General features: G+C 36.7%; 3 protein-coding genes across 3 annotated transcripts in view; 2 read left to right on the top strand and 1 right to left on the bottom strand.

Moving 5' to 3' along the window:
• Positions 1 to 9,379, bottom strand: part of LOC129577848 (muscle-specific protein 20-like) — a 14,226-nt gene extending 4,847 nt beyond the window's left edge. The window contains exon 1 of the mRNA XM_055465599.1: positions 8,931 to 9,379. Coding sequence (XP_055321574.1) covers positions 8,931 to 8,958 — 28 coding nt within the window. The 5' untranslated portion in view covers positions 8,959 to 9,379. The remainder of the gene's footprint in view (positions 1 to 8,930) is intronic.
• On the top strand, positions 96 to 2,301 carry LOC129577849 (myophilin). The gene is made up of 3 exons (XM_055465600.1): positions 96 to 280; positions 1,550 to 1,870; positions 1,967 to 2,301. Exons 1-3 carry the CDS (start codon positions 275 to 277, stop codon positions 2,147 to 2,149), a joined length of 510 nt encoding a protein of 169 aa, XP_055321575.1. The 5' UTR covers positions 96 to 274; the 3' UTR covers positions 2,150 to 2,301.
• LOC129577847 (protein takeout) lies at positions 4,450 to 8,236 on the top strand. The gene is made up of 6 exons (XM_055465598.1): positions 4,450 to 4,838; positions 6,010 to 6,102; positions 6,196 to 6,346; positions 7,000 to 7,133; positions 7,623 to 7,772; positions 7,892 to 8,236. Exons 1-6 carry the CDS (start codon positions 4,766 to 4,768, stop codon positions 8,068 to 8,070), a joined length of 780 nt encoding a protein of 259 aa, XP_055321573.1. The 5' UTR covers positions 4,450 to 4,765; the 3' UTR covers positions 8,071 to 8,236.
• Positions 9,380 to 16,889: the final 7,510 nt, after the last annotated feature.

Consider the following 16,889-nt stretch of genomic DNA (forward strand, 5'->3'; position numbering starts at 1 on the left):
TCGTTTGATTTTCCGACTCTCATGATTTGTGTGTAGCTGTGGATGTGTGCGGAAAAGCTAGGATTTGGATGTTGTTATAATACGAAACGAAGAAGAGAAAAACATTGCCACAGTATTTCAGGTTCAATTTTACTTACGTTAGACTCAGATTCAAATTGGCACTCAGCCGCTAAAGATCAAATCTTCTAGTCGAAGAAAATCTACTTGGATTATCTAAAATTTTCATCTTCAATTTTTCTTTGAAAAATAATATTTTTTTTTATCGACATTCATAATGGCGGTAAGACTTAGTTATTTGTGATTGATCAACATTTGTGTGATAAAGAAGATAAACAGTGTGGCGATGAAATATCGAAAATGGAAAGAAAAAAGAATTCGGTCTCTGTACAATGACTCAATGATTATTATTATTATTATTGATCACAACATTTGTGCGAGATCATTTTGAATTGTGTAAAGTCGTTGGCGTCATACAGAGAGAAAGCAATTAAGCAGCGGACAAAATCGTTAATTTGTTACGATTATTTCATTGTGGCGTGGCGTGGGGATGATCGTAACGAAATTAAGAGTTTTGGTGCCAAAAATGAGAGCGTGCACTGCTTGTAATTAGAGAATTACTCAGTTCATTCGTCGTTTTTGTTTAAAACACTTTTCATTGTACAATGAATGGCAAGTGACAGATTGATTATTCGTTTCAGGCCAATTCACTCGCAACAAATAGATGTGAATTGTGAATATCAGCCATGAATTGTCGTCGTTGAGTGCGTGGGCGGTGATACTTTTTTTTTCATCTAAAATTGCGAAAGATTATCACACAAACATTTTCTCCACACCGTTTTTTTTTTCCTCTTCCGATTTTGCAAAACAACAATCAGTGTATATATAATTTAGGCGGTTTGTTGTATTCATATACATATTTCTGTATAATGTGTACATTTTCCCTATTTCCATTTCGTCTCTCTATCCTCTCAACATTCACAAACCGTTTTTTTTTCTTGTCTTTTTGTGCAATTTCGTTTTACATACTAGGGAAAAAAAACTACTGTGCATATTGTGTTTCATTTTTCGTTGTTTTTTTCTCTTTCGCCTTGTCTCTCCCGTTCACAGTGAACTACGTACGCGGTGGCGAGTACGTGTCACACGAATCACTTTAATTAATTTCATATTATTTTGTTCTCGCTTGTATTTCTATTGCCGTAAAAAAAAAAAGCATTCTGAACAGAACCACCGATTGCAAAATCTGACTGGCAATTCTGACAGTAAGCAAAATAATTCACATGTTGGGTGTACCGAGGAAAAATGACTTGTCGTCGGCAACATTATTGTTATTCATTAATTATACGTATTAAGCGTGTTTTGAATGCTCGTTTGTATTCACGAATTAGCTTTTCATTAAATTTTCCACGAGAGAGGCGAAACAGTGAAGCGATTCATTATATCAGCCAGTCATCGCTGAGAATTACTTTTTTTTTCTCTCTTTTCGTTCGGTTTTCCTTCGCTCGTTTCATTTTTCGTTTGTTTTATTTCTTTTCTTTTTTTCTCATCGTAGCCACGTAACAAGGAACAAGAGCAAGAAGTTTTGGAATGGATTTTCAAAGTGTTGGGCGAAAAAGTACCAGCTGGACAATACGAGGACATTTTGAAAGATGGCGTTGTTCTCTGTAAATTGGCAAATAAAATGGTGCCTGGTTCAGTGAAGAAGATCCAAGAACGCGGTACCAACTTCCAATTGATGGAGAATGTTCAACGATTCCAAGCTTTCCTTAAGAAATACGGATTGCCTGAAGAGGAAATCTTCCAAACAGCTGACTTGTTTGAGCGAAGAAATGTCCCACAAGTCACATTGACTTTGTATGCATTGGGCCGCTATGTAAGTGTTCTGCTAAAATACCCCATTTGCACTCATTTCAACAGACTAATTGTAAAATATTAATTTTTCTTCGGCAAAAAAAAAAATTGAAATTAGACCCAAAAACATCCAGAATACAACGGGCCAGCATTGGGACCAAAGATGGCTGACAAGAATGAAAGATCATTCACTGAAGCTCAATTGAGAGCTCATGAAGGTGAATTGAACCTTCAAATGGGCTTCAATAAGGGCGCATCACAGGCTGGACACGGCGGTTTCAGCAACACTCGTCACATGTAATTTAACCATCCGCCATCGATTTTATAATCTTCGTAACACATAATTTACATATTCTCTGCTTTCATAAATTTTCATTATTTTCAAAGTGAATATGTACGATCAATTTTCAAACAAATAACGGTTTAATAAATTCATTTAATTAATTGCAAAAAGACATTTCTTTTAATTTCAATGACTACATCAATTTTTTTTCTCCCTCGATTGAATCGTGTGCTGCCACTTAATTTGTATATTTAGATATTAAAATGATCAACAACAAATAAAAAAACAGTGGATATTCAAATAAAAATCATTCAGACTATTTGCAGCAATTTTTTCTCTCTTCTTTTCGCAATAAATGGAAAATTATCTTGTGTAACAATTTTCAGTGTCTAATTAGCATAAATAAATCAATTTGTCTATGAAACCGATTTGTTGAACCAACACCACTCAAATCCCCTCTTTCTCATCGATTGCAACATCTCAGCTGATGTGCAGTGTGATTCAATGTGACGAAGCAATTTACTTAATTACATTTGATTATTCATAGGATTTTTTATGTGCTAATGGCACCTAAGAATAGAATTTAATATTCAATTTTATTACATTGATTAGGTTCCGTTTTAATTGCCATTGTCAATGAAAGTAAATAGTCACTGAAAATTGGCTGAGAGATAGTTGAACATGGACACAAGATCAGTTCGCATAGCAAACAGTAAATTGAATGGTGAAATTAAAACCAAATCGGAATTTTTATTTATGTTTCGTATTGACGCAAGAACCATAAAATTGAGGTTGAATTGAATGTTTTCCGTTACGAAATACAAATTAAAATGCTTGTACAAAATAAATGGAATTGAATCACATTTCAAGTGGGTCGTTTTCGTTCATTCACAACTTAATTTAAACCGAAAAAAAACTCTCTCTCTCTCTCTCTCTCACACACATTTTCTCGAGCCGAAAAGGAATGGGAAAAACCGCAACAACAACAACAGCAAATATTTTAATTTGAATTAATTCGGCTGATCTGGTTTTCCAATAATTTCAATGTGCGGCGGCTTGTTTACGCGACGACTATGTGAAGGTTGGCAATGAAATTTATTTTTGGAATTAGACTCATCGCGTTGATGAAACAGGCGCACAATCGCTCGCAAATAATTTGCTGATGTTTGTAAAAAGCGTCGATTTTCTCTGCGTTTTCTCTCTCTCTCTCTCTCCCTTTTTTAGTTGCCCGAGAACTTATCAACCTGGACAATCTCATCGAGAGCGCCGCATTTCTGTGTGGTGCTCCACCAAATCTCGAGTGGCTATTTTTGTGTCATGATGATGATCTTGAAAATTCCATTTTCAAAATGCGTCGATAGTCTTGGTGCGTTTTTGTTTTCTCCCTTGCTTTCTGTCTTGGTCGAGTTGATTCACGAAATCGTTCGTTTGGTCGGTATCAATCAATGACAACGACCACGACGACGACGACAAGTGGCCGATTGCCTCAGTCCACATACAGGGCATATGAACGGAAACCGTTTTAGAATTTATTGAATTTCCTCTTGCTAAACGAACGAAACACCACTTAATTACCAAATTTTGTTTTCGGTCAGCGACAAAATATTGTATTTTGATGTATTCAGTTGGTTCGAAAATTGCCGTTTCTTTTCAATGTTTTTCGTCGCAATAATTATGTACGAGATCATTCCGAAAAGAAAAAGGTCAAAGAAGCAATCGCAAACAAATCATCCACAAAGAAACAAAATTGTTGGAAAATTTGCGCTGTCCAGTCGTCATATTTTTTATGAGCCATTTGGTTGGTTGGTGCGCGTTGAATGATGAGCTTTAGCTATTTCATGTGTTTATAGTATCATGATCACTCTTTCGGCCGGCACCCACAACCAATGCAGCCAATCAATTGGACATTGTTGCATATGGCATATTATCTGCGCATTCAATTATTCTCTTCTTCGGAATTGAAATGTTGCGGATTGTTTCGATGAATTCAACCATTTGACAATTATTTGTATCCGTTGTAAACTGTTGCGATTGCGTTTAGCAAAAAAATTTCATCGTTTGCAATGAAACCAGAAGAAAAACAACAACAATCAAACAAAGAATGAAAACACAACAGAAAAAATCATCATAGCAGCAACACACAACGATGACGACGGCGACAACGACGACGATGACGGCGACAACTCAAGACAGAGAAGAAAGAAAAAAACGACGAAAGAACAACCGACAAAATAATAATAAGAGAGAAATACAGAAACAAAAAAAATAAACAACAATGTACGCTTTATCACCTAATTGTACTTCCAGCCAGCATTATATAATAAAGCCGAAGCATGCAACTTGTTCTCATAACTGATCGAGAACTGAAGGTGTGCGCATACGGAGGATATCAATCATTGTTGAAGAAAAAATTAAATATTTTCTTTTAAAAAAATTGTTTATCGAATTTGTTGCCGAAAATCCGATCATTTCTCGAATCAAAATCATTTTTATTGTTGTTGTTTTTTTTGTCAAAGTGTAACTTATTCAAGTAAAGCGACTTATTTGTGTGCACATTTGATATTTGTGATTGTAAATAAAATTGTTATTATAAGCGTTTGTGATTTAGAAGAGGAAAAAAACCGAGGATCAATCATGTTTAGTATTACCCTTTTTGTGAGTTTCATTGGCATGTGTTTGGCACAATCCGAATATATGACTGTTAAGGGTAAGTGCAGTCATTGCTGCTTTTCAAAAGAAAATCCATCTATTTTTTTTTTTTTTAATTTCGTTGTTATAATTTCGAATTTCTCCTCACAACAATCCTTTGGGAGTTGTGGATTTTGGAAGGTGTCACTTGGTCGGTCGCTTTGGACCTCTAAATCGTATTGATATTGTGAAATATCTAAATATCTGCTAATTTGTTTCCCGTCAAATGCACTTTATAAAATAAACTTTAACTTGAATTCAATCACTTGCAAAATTAACCGTTATGTCATGCGATTTGTAATATTCAGGTGCTAATGTTGAAGCCAGTTTGTTGGTTTGTCAATTGAAGTAATATTCATAAATTGGTAAAGCTCGTCAGCACTGTGGTACTGATGGCCTACCGACTGAAGCTGGTATTCACATGGTCAATTGTGTTGTGTGATTGAGCAATAAGCTAATGTTGACGTCTGTTGCTGTGTGCCGGTGCAACGGCTCAATTCACAGCGCAATTTTGGTTTATTGGTTAAATATGCGTCTTTTGATCGTCTCCAATTTCAAATCGTATGGTAAACAACAGTCCAATCTTTTTGATTCAATTGGTTTGGCAATTATTTTGCTGTTTTTTTTCTTCTTCTTCTGTTTTGTTCTTGTTTAGTTATTTTTTTTCCCTCTGTTGCTGTACGAATTTTAAAAGTAGTTTGCCATGAAAATGCGCGCAATGCAATTTGTAAGTGAAACATTGAAGAAATAGCTGAAATTATACGCATATTATATATTTTGTCGGCTGCAAGCCGACTGGTTTTCAGTTTTCATTCAATTTCAATCGCTCTTCACGGAAAGTGAATGTAATTATGTTCATTCTTTTTTCTCTTCTGCATGTACTTGCGTCTCTCTCTCTCTATGTATCTTTCTCTTTCTTAACGCGTTTGCAGCGCATGTGCATAATGCGCGTTGAGTATTAATCTTAATAAATATTCTCACTATCGGAATGTAACAATTGAAATTTCAACTTAAACATTTTACCGACGGAATTTCGGTAGTGTGTTCCTCAGAATGTTTATGTTCAGTTGTATTTCTCGCTCTTTTTTTTTGAATTCATTCGCTCGGACATGATTTGGTAAACATTGTTTGTGAAAATGAATAACGAATGATTGTTAACAACGGAATGATTTATTCGAATATGCTTTCAGATGGTTGGCTAAAAACATGTCAAATCGATGATCCCAATTTCGAGGCCTGTTCCCGGGAGAGTATTCAGGGTTTATTTAGGCAATTGACGACAGGTGAGTGTGTTTTTGTGTTTTCGGCTGTGTTGCTTTCGATTTGGTTTGCTTTTCTGACCCAGATTTCTGTTTTTTTTTTATTAACCTCATCAGGTATTGAGGGTTTCACGGCAATCGATACAATCGATCCAATGAAATTAAATCGAATCAAGATATTCCAGGGTGAAGGTCCCGTTAGCATTAATTCATCGCTTTCGAAAGCGTCCGTAACTGGTTTTGCAAATACTGAAGTTCTTAAAAGCAAGTAAGCGTAATTCCATCAAATCTATGGGTGAGATTGAGAGTGGAGTATGTTTTTTCTTCGATTTATATTTTTGAAAAGGCGAGTATGTTTTCTGATGATTCTGTTGGCGTTAAAGTAGAGTATGTTGTAGTACCGTCTAGCCTCCGCGGTCTTCATGGTTTTCGCGCAACTGATAAAAGATAACAACATAGTGTCTTCGGTAAAGTTGTAGTACTTGAGGTCTTCTATAACTAAGCTGAAGAAAGTTATCTCTTATCTCTTATCAGTTGCGCGCAAATCGCGCACATAAAAAAGCAAATTTTATATAGAACTTTTTTTTTCTTATCATTTTTCGCGCTTTTCGCGGAACTGATAAGAAATAAGAGATAACTGTCTTCAGCGATGTTATAGAAGACCTCGAGTGCTACAACTTTGCCGAAGACACCAAGTTGTTATCTCTTATCAGTTCCGCGGAAACCGTGAAAAACCGCGAGGACCCGCTAAAAACGAACATACTCGCTTTTAACCATTTTTAAGTCGACAGAAACTTGCTCTTCTCTTTCGTAACAAAGTCAATCAAACATACACTACTCTCAATCTCACCCATAGAAATAATCTCTCGCAAATTTTCCATTTTATTTTATTGATAAATTTCTCTTTCCATTGTCTGTCAGAGTCAATCCGATTGATTACAGCTGGGAGACGTATTTGTTTGTGCCAAAGATTCGCATCGAAGGAAACTATCATATGCAAGGACGTATCTTAGTCATTCCATTGAATGGCCACGGCAAATGCTGGTTTGAACCAAGTAAGAATTTGCATATTTTCACACAAACGTCAAAAATTCAACCGTTTCTCTAACATTGTGTAGAATATTTTCCGTTTTGGTTGAATGCTTATTTATCGTAACGTCTGACGTTTGAGTTTTCATCAGAAGTTTCGTGTGTCTGTGTGCGCGTGCGCGTGCAACACAACCAGTTGCTACTGCTTATAATAACATCATCAACAAATGCCGTAAAATGCAAGTCATGCGATAATCCAATATTATACGGTCATTTACCGTATAATTTCATTCGTTAATTTATCATTACAACGCGCAACAAACTTTGAGAAAACGTTAAATGCGGAAATTACTCGTACTAACTAATTCAATCTATTTTTATAAAATCGACACAAAAATTGTCGTAGAATTCGAAATTGTCGAATCTCATTGAAATGAAAAAAATGAAACATTGAAATGTTCTGTTCCGTTTTGTCGATCCTCACATTGAAATTCGTTTGCGTTCTCCATCTACAGAAAATATGAACATCACATTGAAAACGAAAACTCATCTTTACGAAAAGGATGGCCATGTTTTCTACAACATCACCGGCACCCAAGTCGATTATACGCTCAGCGGCTTGAAACTGCGTCTAGATAATCTGTTTGACGGTGTTAAAGTTTTGGGTATGTATGTGTGAAGCTTTTAAATTGTGTACCGTATTTGTTTTTTGTCGATCTAATTTTAGTGCAGCGCTAAGAAGAAACTTTTTAATTTTGAAACTGTTTCCGTTGTATTTCAATAGAGGACAGTACGAATCAGTATTTGAATGAAAACTGGCGACCAGTTTCCGATGCATTGAAACCCATCCTGGCCAAAACCATTGAAGACATTCTACTTGTGATTTTGAACAAGGTGTTCCACTACATTCCAGCCGACTACTTGATCTCCGACATTGCGCGACCAAGCACACTCTACGGATAAAATTCTAATTCTTGTAATTTTTTTTTTAATTTTCTACGGAGGAAACTTGATTGGTCGTTAAAATATTACTGTAGTTTTTTTTTAAATGTATAGCAAGAGTAGAATTGTCAATCAATGTATGAAATAAAATGTACCGAAGGTGAAATAAAGTCTATATTAATTTAAATATTTCGATTCTATTTGTGCAATGTTGACTCATTGTTGCGCGATTTCCCAAATCAAATGAGTTACTATGCTTCTTCACTGGTTGACTGGCTGTTTTCCTTTGATCATTCAGTCCAACGGTAATTAACGCATGTGATTTAAATGAATCGACCTGTCGAAATGAGCATTCTCACACGAAAAACAACGCAACACCAAGTGATGAATATTTTTCTGACGAAAACACACATTTTTGTGAACCACCCACACTTGTAGTTTCATTTCAAGGCCAAACACACAAAAATGCAATCCGCTTAATTAATTTTTTTTTTTGCTTCACATTTCATCAATTACGCATTGAAGCATGAAGTGTTTTTTTTTTCTTTAAATTTCAAATGATATTGATCTTATTTCGCAAAAATGTTAATCAACCGCAAAATTATTGTGTTTTTCGGTTCTTCTACGCTCCAGCATTGGCGTTCTGATGCTTTCACAATGCATTTGCCTACATTCGGGCTTAATTCAAGTGAAAAACCCTGAGCGCGGAAAATGATTTTCTGTGATAAAATGCCTGGAATGCCAATCAAAACAACAATCATTTGGAATTCAATTGATTCAACAACACTTTCAAACGAATTCGAAGGAATAACATCATTACTTGCATTAACAACTAAACTAGATTTAAGAAAATTGAAGTTGAAAAAAAAAACATGCAACACCTACTTGCCACAATGGACGGCCAGGCATTTTGATTGATTCTTCTTTTTAAACACGGAAAAAACTAGGAAAAATGTTCACTTAATGCTTGCAAAGCACTTAAATTTTGGAAAAATCACTTCACTTTTTGCAATGAAAAAAATGTGTAACGGAAGCGGCGATTGTCCGATATCGTCGACTTAATAAGGATGAATGATCGTGGCAGAATACCTGACTTGAGTTGCGACCATTGATTTTTATACAAGCTAAATACGGATTTTCCGCCAAGTGTGGCCGTACACGTGTGTGAGTCGGTGTGCGTGTGTCTGTGGACGCGTTTGTGCTACAGGAGGCATTTAATGAAAACCGAATATAAACGCTCAGCACGATTTCTTCATAAAATTTGAAACAAAAAAAAATATACAGAAACCGTTATTGCTCACGCTGGTGTTTATTGATATTTTACTTTTGCGACTCGCGCTCTCTTTATTTCGTCAACATATCGTATGTCCGCTCTGTCGTTTTTCTCGGTTCAAAGGCGTCATCACGAGCGTAGCATCATTATTCACGAACGCGCGCGCTCACTCGAATCGCTCAGTTCGTTGTCGAAGGACTTCGGTGTGCGCTCACCTTAGTTGATTCATCATCTTTCTCTGTTTCACATGAAAATTGCTTAATCACTGAAACCATGTCATGTTCCACATTTGAAATCCGACAGGAGTAGTATGGAATGTTCGAGATACAAAATCAACTGGCTGGCTGGTTGGCTGGCTGGCTGGATACGAATTTTGTTGTTATTTTTTGCTGTGTGTTCTAAGAATTTTCCGGGGGCTGAAATAGATTGTACGTGCAAATTGTACTCGTTTGTTTGTTCCAACTGTGCCCATAATCGCTTCAATTCGCAAATCCAATGATATAAACAACACCAATTGTTTCCTAGGCGCGCAAAATTCCAAACACACGAAATCGAAGACCAAACCAAACAAAATAGAACAAAAACAACACTACGGTGAACACAATGAAATTTACGATCAACGCGCAAGTTGGTGTTGTTTGAAAAAAGCGTAAAATATGATCCAAACAGTCTATTTTCATAATCACCATTAGTCATCACCGCCAAATATTTTTCCATTATTTTCATTTTGAGCTATTTTTATCCGCCTATTCATTTCTTACACACGCTCTATCCAACCCATCACTTCGATTCATCCCAATGAGTGTGTCAAATTGTCAGCATCTTTGCCTGTATTACGTCGCAATTTTCTTTGGTGTCAAGTGATTTTTCATAAATAACAAGAGTTCGTTTTCTTTTTCTCTCTCCCTCTCAGAATGACTCTTGTTTTATTTTCAGAGCATCTTTTTCTTTGGTCAGAAATAAAAAGGTGCGTAAAAATATAACAAAGCAACAAACACATAGATGATTCAAATGGCTGAAAATAAAAATTAATTCAGACCAAAACCACCAACGAATTTCAAACGACGTATTTTAGTTCAATGGTCGTAATAACATGCCTTCGTTTTGTTTCGATAAAATTCGAGTGTCACATGTTGACTGCAAAACGACGCCTTCTCTCATCTTCGCTACCGTTTGAATGACAAAACAATAAAAGTGTAAAGTACTCACATTTCACCTGAGCCTTCAGCTCACATTTCAAGGTCAACGGAATTTCCATCCGAAAAAAGAAAATGATAAATATTATTGTTGTAAACCAATTGAAAAAAAAAATGCTTTTTATTACAATATTCAAGCGAAATTACGCTCAACAACGATGTGTCCACCGAACTAAGCTGCACATACATTTTCGTTGGAAATCCACCAATTTCGACCCGAATCCCATGTTCACCATTAAATTATTAACATTAATAATATTTATATAAAATACTAGGGCAACATAAAATCTGCATTTGAATTTATGAATTAATTTCAATCCAATAACTAAATGTAACGAATAGCATGTATATTGTGCATTCATTTAAATGTAATATATAATATATTAACGCTTGATGAATCAGCAAGCATATATGTATTTTTCACAGCTTTTTTTTTCCCAATGTATCGGATGAAAAAAAAATCGTGAATAGAAAGAAGGGACAAAAAGAGCAGTGAACGAACCGAACGCACGCACGCATGCACACACGCGTCAACCACTTGATGTTTTGGCTGCGTGACAGAAATACCGTACATCTTCGTGTGCAATTGAAGTGGCATTGGTTTGGTTTGGTTGCTGTGAGCTATATGGCAATGCATCATCGAACGTACACAATGCATGTTGTTTCAGCGCTTCTGAGTGCTTGGTGGAAAAACCGTTTTCAGACATTTTTAATGCAAACATCTCGAAAATTCGCCACAAATGAAAAAAAAAACAAAAACAAAATTTCTCTCCATGGTAAATATATTCCGATGCATGAGAATTTTTTTACAGCCACAGAAATTCTATCGCACGTTTGTGCCGTTGAATTTCGAATCGAATTCCCATTGGAAAAAAGAACCTCGATCGGAATGAAGTGTAAAATGGGTGACGCGAACGCAAAGATGTGTGCTCAGTCAACGAAAAATATTTGAAGAATTCCATTTCACATTCGGTTTGGAATCTCGTTTACACTTTTAACTATCTCTCATACCCGGAGCACAGAAACAAATGCGTAGCTTTTGTTCAGCGTTCAATAAATTGTTCGCATTCCGTTTTTTCATCATCATCAATTTGAATCGTTGAATAAGCGCACACCCAGAGAAATTATTGATTGATTGTTTTGCTTGTTCTCTTTATTTTTACCGTGCAATCAGAACTGAACGAATATGATTTTGAATCGTTAGCAAAATATGAAAGTTCTTTTCTACGGTAAAACCAAGAATCTGATCAAATTGTACAAAATGTAAAATCTAATATTGATTTTAATTGGCTATGGATGTTGATGTGCGCTTTTGTGCTTTGAGCTTCTGAAATGTGTGCCGGAGAGAGAGAGCGTGAGCGAGAGACTTTTCGTGTGTGCTTGCATCGACAGCATGTCTATCTGAAAAAGTTCAATAACATTGGGCGGCTGGTGTGGAGTATGTATTCGTGTGGCGCGCCATATAGAATGATGAACGAAAAGTGGAAAGGTAAATCGATCACTTGCTTATTTGGCTCGAAAATTCTGTTTGCCTGGTAGAAATCGAACGAGTCGATGGCTCTTCGAATCATTTCCTATAAAATCGATTATCGCCAATCGGTATTGGATATTGAAAAGCGAGCAAGCAATTCAAATGGAAAATGGCAATATTCCGAAGTTCGAGTTAAAGCCGAACGAACGAAAGGAAAAAACCATTCGTTATTCATTGGTACAGCAAGTGATTGGTTTTTGTAGGCGAAAAGCATAAATTTGGTTTCGTTCGAACACAACGCACACGAAATCTGTGTGGAGAAAATAGCTGATACGATAAAGTATCAATACTTGGAAAATGTGTAGCATCGCGTGAATCGAAACCGAAATGTGAAGATTCATGTGAGCAAGCGCAAACAGCAAAGTAAATAAAGTACGGAATCGTACGACAATGCCGCTGCCGTTCTATCACAGTATTCTCTGTTGATTTCGGTAAGTACGTGACGGTCACATCGATTCGTCTCTCTCTATCTGTGCTGCTCACACCACTCTCTACATACCCAAATGCATCGGAAGTACTTACAATACGTGCACCGCGCGCTTCACAATAACGATTGGCTGCTGCGGTATTCTGAACGCCGGTTACAAATACACCAACGATTTCTAGTCTAAAATACAATATTTGAATCGTTGCAACGATTGAACACTGAACGAAACAGCCAGTATACGACATTCAAATCCACGAATCATATGTTTTGGCACTCGGTTCGATTCTTTGAAATTTTCTGTCACAAAGCAAAAAAAAAAAAATAAAAAATAAAAAATAAATACTTTTTTTCAAGTCAAGGCAAATGTGGGGAAGTTGTAACAGCGAAACGAGCAGGCTATCATAAATAAGAAAAAAATCACAAGAAACATTTTTATTTCTGGACTAGTTCGATAAGCATCTGTTCAATGCTCCTTTTCCATCATTTAGACAGCATACACAGACCCACCAGCACATATACACACATACAACGGAAAGCGGCCGCGATTAGACATCGGCCATTTGTCAGTGTAACTAACGCACTGGAATCGCATAAAAATGTAAAACTTATTTCATTTGTAGCAAAGATGAGGAGACCACAAATTCAAATAAAGAATTCCATAATTCGACGTCATTCCCAACGGAATGGGATTGTGTGTGATCGAACGAAACGAGCGTTTGAATTGTGAAGTGGGGTTTTCATAGCGTATTGAAATTCTGTGCGCCTGGTATTTATTCAAGAAATTGACCTGCACAACTTCGCTACGATAAAAACTTGCTCAAAACTAAAATACCCAGTTTGAAATTCTCCAGATTGAAAACCATCAACAAAAACAACTAAAAATAGTGCAATTCGCTGCGAATCCAAAGAGACATTGAAACGATGGACCGTTCCACATCCGATAATCCCGTGATATTTTGTGCATTGTATGGCCGCCAAGTTCTATGAAAACTGAACTTATTTCACTCTCTCGCTCTATCTCTCAGATGGTTCCATCTATTGATAATCGAAAGGAGTGCGTCACTAGCAACTGCTCGGAAAATCGGCATATCGTTTTTTTATTAACAGGACATCATATACACTGCTAGAAACTATTGCAACATCACTATATTCACAATTACAATTCTACATTGCTATCTTATTCGATGCCAGGGTAACCATTCTCTCTCTCTCTCTCTCTCTCTCACTCACTCACTCACTCACTCACTCTCTGTTCGCCCGAAAACAAGAACGAACGGCACGAAACACGAAACACTTTTCCAATTTGATGCAACCATCTTTCGGCTTGGGACCATTGTCTATTTCATTGCATTCATTGCTGTAAAAGTATCAATGGGTGAAATTGTCGGAAGTGAAAAGCTGATGATGTCTTCAATAAAACGAAGCACTGATTTGTACGTTTCTTTCTAATTTTCAACAGGTTCACAGAATAATCGGCACATTTGTTCACCTAACGAAAACCTAATTGCAAATGACTAAGTTAAATAACGCATATAGCACACAATGCGAACAATATACAGTCGAGAGCATTTATCGTTGGTGAATTTAGTTGCATTTCGTGTTGTTTTGCGTTTTTTTGCTGTGGTTTTTTTTTCGTTGATTTTCGAGCGTTGTTTTTTTTCGTGTGTATGCCCATAAAATCGCAACTATCAGCAAAGTTTCAGTCGATTGATGAGTTTAAAAGCAACCGTATTCGCATCAAATGTACTATTCCAACATCATAGCAAATGATACGCGGTGTGTTACGTGGCTCGCATGCGAGCGGAGAACGTGAACACAGTACATAGCGTTATTACTTTATATGTTTGAATGCGATATGACTCTGACGCTTGGCTATTGGAGCGTTCGTCACTGTGTGCTTGTTTGCACATGCTTTGTAAATATCATTCCAATGTATACCGATACACACACGCACACAGCCAGCCCGCGTGGAGTGAGGTGAATACGAAAGAAATGCTCGGTCGTCACAATACACATGCACATAGCAACAGCCAAACGCCAATCGCTTCAACGTGTTACGTATGCGTTATGACGAGTGTGAGAGAGAGAGAGAGACTAGTGGCATTGGATAGTGTATTCGATGGTGCAGTGGAAACGGTCTCCAAAAATTCATGCGAGCCTGATACAAGTGAACCGGTTGAAGATCATTTGTTCGTCCACGACATTCACAATGTGTACTTCAATAAATTATTTTGACCCCACTCATTGCTTTCTCATATATTATCAAGGCAACTAGCTCCTCACAGTCGCACAGTATTTGAACTATAAAACGGGTGCTTCGCAAATCAACAGATCCAATATTCGCGAGTCGATAAATTCAAATCGACATTTTAATGCGACATTGAGTGAACGCAACACTTTTCGCCGAAAATAAATTTCAATTTGAAAATAATTACTGTTGAATGGTTTGCATTGAAATCACCCTGTTGAAAGCTCAACTGTGTCTATTTATGAAGTGGCATTGATACTGTGCCACAACTTCGCTTGCATAGGTGCTGTGAAGTGAACGAATCACAAGAAATTTTCTCATGACTGCGTTGTTGAATGCGTTGGAGCGTGTTTCGGTGTCGTTCGTTGGCTCTTGTGAGTCGAGCACACTCGTTAATGGATGATTGAGCGTATGGCGCGACAACGTACCGATATACACATGCTCACCAAATGTGTACACACCGACGCATCATATGCCCAAGCAATTCGAAGTGAGAATGTAAGCGAGATAGAGAGAGAGAGACAGAGAACTAGGCCAGCCCAGCCGAATGTGAAACATTGAAACATTTTGTGCATGTGTATTTTTGCATTGTGTTTTAATAAAATTATGATTGCCTGGTAAAACTGAGCGAATTGAAGACACTCGCACACGCGCTCACCAGTCTTAGTGCGGATCCAATGTCTCTTTCTAATAAATAAGAATGATTGTACCGTCGCTAGGTTTGCATGCGACAATGCACACATTTTCTTTTATCCGATTTTATTGTGGCCATTGTCGACACCAGTCGCCGCAGCAGATCTCACAAGAAAACGCGACCACTTTATGACAACCACTGAAATCAATCGATTACCACGATTTATTTTATACCGTATATGCACACACACAATTCGATATATGTACAAATATGCACCATATCATATGCGAATCGGGAATTGTTTAAAATTGATCGAATTGACGGTGAGTTCATATCGAATGTGTGTCAATTGATAAAATTTCGTAGTGCAATCGATGTGTTGCAAATGATGAGCACACATCGCACACAATTGAACACATTTTACCTCATTTATTTCCATTTTCAGTTATATTTTATTTCACATTTGCTTGCTTTGTGTGTGCAATATCGTGCGATGCATGGCTGCTATAGCAGGTCCACCACATACGGTCCACCCCATATTATGTGGATTATTGAATTGTAGCAATTTGTTTGTTCAATTTCAACTTTATGACTACATGTGTTTTCCGGCCTGCTCGTTGTCACATTATTCATTTATTCATTGCGGCATTTCGGCATACTGAAAAATGGATACTCGCATGATGTGTTGATACGAGGATGGAACGCAATCGTTTCTCCCATTCTCTCTCTCTCACTCTCTTTCTCTCTATCGTGTTAAATATTTACACGGGTGCTGCAATAAGACTTGCCGGGAAAAAATATGCACCAGCACCCCACCAATAACATTATTTTTCATTATTATTATTTTTATATTGTTTACGTGTGAATAATTCAACTGAATCAGGTTTTTAACGGGAAAAAAATCCACAGCATTCATTTAATGATTTTTATGAGCTCTCACTCTCAGATCCATTCGCACTGAAATGAAGCGTTTTTTTTTCAGTGGAATTAATTTTTTTTCGCAGGTAGCAACGATTTTACCGATAAATATGGCATTAAATGAATATTTTAAGTTGGAGTAGAGTGCATGTGGTTTCGAACGTTCACAATCATTTTGGTGGAAATTACTTTGAGCGATTTTATAAAGCTTAAAATTCAATTTGTGATGCGAATTTTTGCTTCGTTTTACGATCAGAACGTCCTAAAATAGATGAACACAAGAATTGGCTGCATGTATATCGTGGCTATGTCGAGGTAGTGCGAAAGAGGTTAGAAATTCTCGTCCAAATCAGTCTACACAAAGCATCATAGTATACTTTATTCAAAAGTTTCTGACTCAATTTGTCCTTTTTTCCAAATTTTTTCCATGACCTTTAAAATCGTAATTTTGAATTTCCGTTCATTTCAAATCGCATAGAAAATAGAATAATATTTCATTTGAAAAAAAAACGGAGCAATATTCTTTTGTATGTATTCGTTGATTTGTTCGTTCAAATAACAAGCTATCGTATGTGAGCTTTGAGCACATGGAAGCCCTCACATTTTCCAACGT

Source organism: Sitodiplosis mosellana, unplaced genomic scaffold, assembly GCF_009176505.1.
Source record: "Sitodiplosis mosellana isolate CC-2019 unplaced genomic scaffold, AAFC_SMos_1.0 Smas_scaffold_6226, whole genome shotgun sequence".
In the NCBI taxonomy this organism is placed as follows: Eukaryota; Metazoa; Arthropoda; class Insecta; order Diptera; family Cecidomyiidae; genus Sitodiplosis; species Sitodiplosis mosellana.